This window comes from Dendroctonus ponderosae, unplaced genomic scaffold (assembly GCF_020466585.1).
Source record: "Dendroctonus ponderosae isolate FM_Combo_2020 unplaced genomic scaffold, Dpon_F_20191213v2 Dpon_F_20191213_482, whole genome shotgun sequence".
Taxonomy (NCBI): domain Eukaryota; kingdom Metazoa; phylum Arthropoda; class Insecta; order Coleoptera; family Curculionidae; genus Dendroctonus; species Dendroctonus ponderosae.
This window is the reverse complement of record NW_026018697.1, coordinates 1,520-9,350: the sequence shown is the minus strand read 5'-3', so window position 1 is coordinate 9,350 and position 7,831 is coordinate 1,520. Positions and strand designations below refer to the sequence as shown.

The window sequence follows — 7,831 nt, the reverse complement described above, 5'->3', positions numbered from 1 at the left end:
GGGAAAATGCGTTTTTTTGTTGAAACCGCACTACCGGTAGGGAAAATAGCACGAAACTGGGGAGAAAAGCATTCAAAAATAAAAAATCCACAACTTTTCGCGAGAAAATTGAAAAGTCCGCAACATTTTTGAATTTTTGCCGGCGATCGCGCACTGCCTTTCAACCGACATTGAGCTACAAACTGATTCGACTGTGAGGGACGCATTTGAAAGCTTCCAAACTGAACCAAATTATGTTTACCAGCCTTTTCCTACATTAATCTGATGTGAATATTGCGATTTAAAAATTCTCATCGAAGATAAACAACATAACTTATAAACAAAAAGAATATTGCCGTCCATGCGGCCAAAAACAATGGCATCGCGTTCAAAGTGAGCACGAACGCACGCATGTTTATCAATCGCACGACGAAACCATAGTTTACTCAATCAAAATACTTATTATTTTAATAGTCATCGAAGATAAAAAATAGTTTAAAAAAACTACCCTTCGTTCTTATTTACTTCGCAAACAAAAGCAAAAAAACTAACTGGCAGACAAAGCAAAAAGTATATAATAAATATAACCAAAAGACTGTACAATGATTTAATAATTTTATTATATACACATAAAATCAACGTAACAAATATCTGACAGCTGAGGTAAAAGTAACATTTGGATTGGCATTATTTCAAGTGACAGCTGGTTATATTGATAAATGCAGATTCGCCTATTTCCAACTCATTAGAGGAAAATTGATAAAAACTCCTCATAAATATTCACTGAAATAAATATTATGAAAATTTCGAAAAACGACATGCTATGGACGAAGTTGAAAATTATGCAATTTTTACCATAAACCATCAACCCCGTCAATCTTTCTATAAATGTAATTTTGCCCTTGATGCAATAAAACATGTATTGATGAACTGAAAGACGTTAAATATGCAGTACAAGCCTTTAAATTCATAAATTGAAGATGAGAAAAAAAATAACAAGCTATATTAAAATAATATAGTCATAATCTTAGAATTTAAAAGGCTGTACAACTCAAACACAACAAAAAAATAATTATGCAAATTATGTTGTGACTGATTTGAGGAATTTTGCTTTTCTCTCAAAACCAGTTCTGGCGGTTCGCAGTAATAAATTACGGTCTTATCTTTGATTGTTCGAACATTTAAATTCACAAAATCATGGAAACAGGGTCTTCTAGACCTTCCTTGAAGGCTTGCAGCCATCTCGCACCAACGGCACCATCGACAACTCGATGATCGCAACTAAGAGTTACTGTCAAGTATTGGGCTTCTCTGAATCTAGAAAAAAACCGCTATTGTTAAAGATTGAAACGTAAAATCAGCTGGAAAGAATGGGGGTAACTTTGACTACAACGTAAAAATAGTTTAATAAATCACTTACCCTTTTTCTTTGGATTCATCCGGCACCAACCTCGTAACGCTCGTTCCTATAGCAAGGATACAGCTCTGAGGCGGGTTGATGATGGCACTAAAATGACTAATACCAAACATGCCCAAGTTGGACACACTAATGGTGCCTCCTATAAGCAATTTTTTTCTATTAACGATTACTCAAATCCAGAGAACTTTGTTCAAACTACCTTGGAACTCTTGTGGTTGAAGTTTTCCGTCCCTGGCTTTGGCAGCCAATTCTTTCACTGCCCGGCTGATTTGTACGACGCCTTTATTGTTGGCCTCCCAGACGATTGGCGTGATTAGGCCTTTATCGGTGGAAACTGCCACACTAACATCGACATTCTTATACTGTCTTATGGTTGAGTCAAACCAGTGTGAATTCGCTTCGGGCACCTGAAAAATTCCAGAAGTTTTAATTTGTTGGCCTAAGAAACACAATTCACAACCAACCTTCTGAGATGCAACAGCGGTAGCTTTTATAATAAAATCGTTAACGCTGAGTTTCACGCCGGATTTTTCCAATTTCTTGTTGTATTTTGCGCGGACTTTCAGCAGAGCATCGACGTTTATTTCTTGAGTGAGATAATAATGGGGGATCAGCTGCTTCGATTCCAGCAGCCTTTTAGCGATAGTTTTGCGGATGTTGGACACTGAAAAAAAAGTTTTTGATTGACGACCATAATCCAACTAAAGTTCAGCGATAGATACCTGGAATGTCAACATATGGGCCTGGAGCGGAAGGAGCTGCATGCGATACAGCTGGCCCTGAAGGTGCGCCAGGAGCTGGAGCGGATGGAGCGCCAGCCGCGGGAGCTGCATAATTAAATTTGTCACATTAACTAGTTGTTTTAAGAAGGCAGGCAATCACCGAACTAGGAACGCTACTTCACATCTTCGATCGATTAAAAGTACATGTTTTTCTAATTCTTAGGGCCCTTTACCTTGCGCTCCTAAATCAGAAGATGTAATCGCACCGAACAGGCCCGTTCCTTTTCCTTGAAGTCGGATATTCCTCTGCTCAGCCAGTCTTTTGGCCATAGGACTAGCATATACTCTATCTGTTGCTCCAACATTTGCAGGTGCTCCTGAAGTAATAGGATTATTGAAATTCCAGGTTTTTTGAATGGCTCAATTGATCAAATCAAGTTTTCCTTGTTTGTTTTTTAACTTTTTGAATGACTTAAGAAGTATCCATTTCAGTATTTGAATTATAAAAATTAAAAAAAGTGATCACCTTTAGAAATTAAAGGAGCAGCTTGTTGGCTACAAACATTGAAATTTGAAATCAGATTAGATAAAGTATCAGAAAAAAACTATGTACTTTTACTCAAACATTTGCCAAAACAACATAGATTAGGCAAAATATCAACAAATTTACATTTCCCGTTATTATTATCTAAAAACTTCATTTTTTCAATAGTACAAGTTCAAAAACCCGTGCCGCTTAACCTTGACGCTGCCTGATAACTTTGCTTGGATAAACATTATGTAATAATTAATGAGTGATTTCCAGTCGCAAGAGTTGGCTAAAACAATTAACGTTGGCGGTACCGAAACTAATTGAGGAAGAACTACAATACACTACCTGCAGGTGCTGCAGCTGTTGGTGCTGGAGCTGAAGGTGCAGCAGAAGGTGGCGGAGGTGCAGCCGCTTTAGGGGGAGCCGCAACTTCATCATCTTTGAAGTCTTTGAATGCTGCTAAATCGGCTTCATTTTCCACAATGATACAGACCTGCACAAAAAAAAGAAATAATCATGTTTCAAAAACGCAAATAAATTGCTGCTAACTCAAATTTAGATCGCAATATTTTGAATATACATGATGACTTTTCATAGTGCAGATCTTCTAAATAGGAAGATTGTATGATAGTGAACCGAATATAAAGCCAGATCTAAAGCTTCAAAAAATGGAAAGGTTTGTAGTTCCGATTATTTCAAAAATGTGTAGATAATTGTTCTGAAAATGCGACAAAATGAATCATTTCTTTAATTGACGGACTAAAAGAGTATGTACTTTATCACATTTGCAAAACAATCATCTGCAAGTTCTTTAAACGTGCTTTAGTACAAAAAACTGTAAACTATTTAATCTTTTTGACCAATTTTGTTTGTTTAGCCAAAATACTAAACGTTCTAATTGAAAGATTTACCAGTTTGCCAATGGGAACGTCTTTGGAACCAGCTGGAATTAAAATCTTCGCCAGATACCCTTCTTCTGGAGTCTCAAAGCCCATGGTGGCCTTATCTGTTTCGATTTCTGCTAGCAAATCCCCCTCATTTAACTTGTCGCCCTGTAAAAATAAACATTCTGGCTCCGAATTTCACAAAATCTTGCAATCAAAGTGTTACCTCTTTTTTCTCCCAGCTGATAATCGTACCCAATTCCATGGTAGGAGACAATGCTGGCAGCGTTACCCGAATATGGGACGGTAGGCTGCCGCTTGAGAAGTATTTTACTAAAAGCTGTGGAGTTATGGCCTGATGAACTAATATTTGGTTTTTGCAGTTGTGGGATAGTGATCTGAAATTAGACAAGTAAATTTCTAGTTTCCATTTTTTTAGTCCTTAATCTAGATATTTAAGCTCCTTTTTTTATCTTAGAGTTTATGACACAGTCCTTAAAAATCTACAGTGTTTGGTTTAAACAATATTTAAAAAACGCACTGTTTACCGTGCGTTAACGCTTCCATTCCGAAATATCATTCCCAAAATATATCGACAAACACTCTGTATATTTTAATTCATAAAATAAGTGAGCTTTTTAAAATCCAAAGCTTCGGAAATTTTCAACAATGTAGATACTCAAGCGGCATGAATCCGAAGGTTTCCAAGTTCCTAATTTGTTCTATGTTCCTAATGTTACTTTCTACTCAAGTTCAAGTGATTCGACCCTGATTTTAATGACCAACAAATATGCGAGTTTTACTCAAAATAACAAACTTGCAGCGTATCAAGTTCAAATAGGCAATTTTTGGGGCTGCAAAAATTTTAAAAAGGAAGCCGAATAAACCAAAAAACTAAACGTGTGTGTTGAAACATTTAGTGCAAATTATTCAAGCAATCTTTTCATTAAATGCACTTGATCATTAAATGGATAATGCTATTGCATTTCAATGGTTACCCTCAAAGTGACCCCGAAGGCCCGCACATGTTCTAACTACATAAATGGATCAATTTTTTTTCAATGTTGCATAACATTGAATTGAGGGTACACATGTTCTTATCTTTGAGTGCAAGCAAATACCACTTGATGTTAAAGAATCTAGATAAATACCTATAGAACGGCTAAGACCTCAATTGAAGGGGCTGAAAGCCATACAGGTGAGGACTTGTTATGTCAGTTTAAACCGTGATTATGTAAGTAAATCGAGGACGAATTGAACGGCAGGAAAGCCGCAAAAATGCATTACCTGTGAGAGTGTCTGCTCCTCACACATTGAGTGGCCAGGTTCCGATAACATTGTGTACGAAAGGCTATTCTAACCACCTCCTTGGTGACATCGCTTTTGAGAATTACAGTCCGGAACATGGTTGATTTTTGTCAATTAAACTTGTACGACTTCTTAAGGTTGGCGAAACAGAGGGCGACCGAAACTTTTATTCACTATCCTCCTAAGGTCATTTAAAAGACTTCCACGACCGAAATCTGTGTTTCTGACGTTATCTCGTGTCGAAAACCTCGCGAGTTTGACAAACTATTTTAGTATCTTTTTACTATATGACGTCAAACTGACAGGCTTAGGCACGTGTCTACTACGACATACGTGTCTTGGTTAGTCAACGCGATAGTGTGAAATACATATAGAGAAATATGTCGGTTCATAAACTGCCGACGAACTTTTGGAGTTTTCTTTGAAGAATACTGCACTGGATGATCGGTAGTTTGAATAGATACGCATAGAGGGCTCCCCACGTATTGGCTGGGACTTGCATGAAGTGATGGGATTGTCGAGCGTCGTTCGAGTCTGATGGGTGAAAGACCTCGCAAATTGGCTAAAAATGAAGTAGGAATTTTACGTTCAGTTCATTCAGTTGCGGGAATTGCTTGCTTATAGTAATTTACTTGGATTATGCGCTCTTCAGCAACACTATTCGAAAACTGAGAGGTTGTTAACCTCAAACGTCAAAAATTTTACCAAAGGTCAAGCTAGTTTATCAGCGCTTGCTCACTTATAAAAAATGCCTGTACCTACAACGTTTCTTAGTGGTGTTGTTCGCAAAGTGCGATTTTGACCACTTTCCTCATTTCAGATTTTAATTTAAAAAATATGTTTTTGTCTCCTTTCCTCGTGTGCTCGCCAGTTGTCTTGTCCCTTTCCATTATACAGGGTGGTTCAATTTTCTCTCAAACCTCGCGAAAAATCCATATAAACGTAGTTACGGAAGCACTTCGTCTCCGAGGATTCAATGCCGATCATTGAATCCTCTTTAATGCGTTTTTTGTGCCGAGCCCTTCGAGCACGACACTGATTGAGAGGCAAAAGCTGAAAATGGCAATTTTAGAATGTTTGCGCGTCCAAACCAGTGTTGTGCTTGAAGATAATCGCACAACTTTGGCAACCAAAAGTGTTTGATGTATTTGTTGTTCCAAACCTGTCGGACACGACCTTAATTTGACACTATCTGACATTTTTGTTGCCCAATCAGTGGCACAACAAATACATTAGACACCTTCGAATGTCAACTTGTCAATATTTTTGTACTGCGCCACTGAAGTTTAAGTGATTTAAAAAAAACCTTTTTGCAATTTAGAAATTAAAATTTCTTGTCAGTTTCCACATACAAGTGGAGGCAAAATTTAGAAAAACCTGCAAACATATGTAACGCTGCTGACTAAAATGAGCAATTATTATTATTTCTGAAGCCCCAACAAGCACGAAAACTAATTACAAAAGCCGACTGAGAGCCATGATTATTTTCATAAGGCCCGTTCTATACTATTCGCGTTTCGCGCCAGTGCATTCCACTCTCAGGTCATTCATACCTAAGGTCTGTTGATGACTCGCCAAAGCGATCAACAGTCATCTCACCTCCCTCGTCTGTTTCCATCTTCTTCCACCCCATCATAGTGTTATGCAGACGTACGTCCCAGCTAAGTGGAATATTCGCGCCGACTGCTTCTTGATGGGGGGTTGGCGCAGGGTTTTAGGGCAATCAGGCCGCCCTCTTTTGCTACGTCATCTACTACGCCGTACTTTCAGGCGACTGATCGATAGAACTGAACGGCAACGTAGTGGTAAAAGCCATCCTAAATATAGGGCTCATTTCCTGGAAATAAACTGTTAATTCATTTGGGGGTCTGATTAATGGAAGACTGCGCCAACCGATGCTTAGATTCGCCCCTTATTTTCATATTACGCAGCACAAAAACCATTAAATGTTGTACTGTGGTATAACTGAAAAATCAATCCATTTAACACTTTTCATAACTCAGGAACTTACGACTCACCAAGATGTTTAAAATTCTACGCGAAATTGTCTTTAGGCCTAATGGTTACCAAGAGATTAATTTCTTGATTTTTTAAGGACGGAATAAAATGATGCTAACTAAAGCTATATTTGGTAATTTTTTTATGTTGCGTCTAATAGAAGTAATTATGGTTGCTTAATTTGCCGAATACTAAAGAAACTTGCGTTTTTTAATGAAAATTGTTTATAATTGGCTCAGACTTCTTATTTTGTTCTCAATTCAATGATATAAATGTTTCCAATAATTCAAAAATACCGTGGAAAATGTTTCTAGAAGGCTTTGGAACTATTAATTAAAACGTCATCTGTCAATAAGAATGTCACTCCAACAATTAAAAATAAAAAAACGCATTAAAAACTGTATTTCAATTTAAAAATAAATGTTTCAAAATATCAAAAATCCCCCATTATCAATTTTTTTCATTAGTGAAACAAAATTAATTAAACGCTCCAAACTCATCCGTGCCCTATGGCACATTTCCCGTCGATTTTCGCATAAAATGTTCATATTGCTCCTCAAAATCGCGGAATTTTTCATTAGATAGTGATCAGACTATCCGGACATTCTCCAACCGAGAACAATTGCGCCTGATAAGAAATTGCGCATTTTGCAGCGATGCAGTCTGGTCCCGAGCATGCAACCCCATCACATCCTCATCCACCCAGTTACATTGATCGACCCCATTTCTAAGCCTGGCGGCCTATTTTATCTTCCCCAAAACAAAACGGCGTGGTCGCCCACTGTTGCCAACTGCCGCCCCTGTCTGGACAGATTCCATGGATAGATATCACAATATAGGTTAAGTACGGGACAGATAAAGTGCAACACGCCCATAAACCGGGTAGCCCAACATTGACGCCAGTTTTATTTAGCTAGGATTACTTGGGAAGCCCAAGGGATATCAAGCAAAACATTCGCGACGTTTTGCCAACACGAATGGCTTACAT

At 37.9% G+C, this 7,831-nt stretch overlaps 1 protein-coding gene across 1 annotated transcript; it reads right to left on the bottom strand.

Annotated features, from left to right (window-relative positions):
- Window positions 1-581: 581 nt before the first annotated feature.
- LOC125504419 (dihydrolipoyllysine-residue acetyltransferase component of pyruvate dehydrogenase complex, mitochondrial-like) lies at window positions 582-5,125 on the bottom strand. Its single transcript, XM_048666320.1, has 10 exons — window positions 4,825-5,125; window positions 3,764-3,935; window positions 3,565-3,705; window positions 2,999-3,146; window positions 2,355-2,498; window positions 2,122-2,226; window positions 1,864-2,063; window positions 1,599-1,806; window positions 1,400-1,538; window positions 582-1,296 (listed from the first exon to the last, which is right to left on the bottom strand). The coding sequence occupies exons 1-10, from the start codon at window positions 4,941-4,943 to the stop codon at window positions 1,167-1,169; spliced, it is 1,506 nt and encodes a 501-aa protein (XP_048522277.1). The 5' UTR covers window positions 4,944-5,125; the 3' UTR covers window positions 582-1,166.
- Window positions 5,126-7,831: the final 2,706 nt, after the last annotated feature.

Excerpts from the sequence above, each read along its gene's own strand:
- LOC125504419 (XM_048666320.1), bottom strand. The coding sequence starts at position 4,943 with ATGTTCCGGACTGTAATTCTCAAAAGCGATGTCACCAAGGAGGTGGTT. Across the intron at positions 3,147-3,564 it reads ACGTTCCCATTGGCAAACTG|GTCTGTATCATTGTGGAAAA; the intron begins GTAAATCTTTCA and ends TTTTTTGTGCAG. Across the intron at positions 2,064-2,121 it reads CCCATATGTTGACATTCCAG|TGTCCAACATCCGCAAAACT; the intron begins GTATCTATCGCT and ends CTTTTTTTTCAG.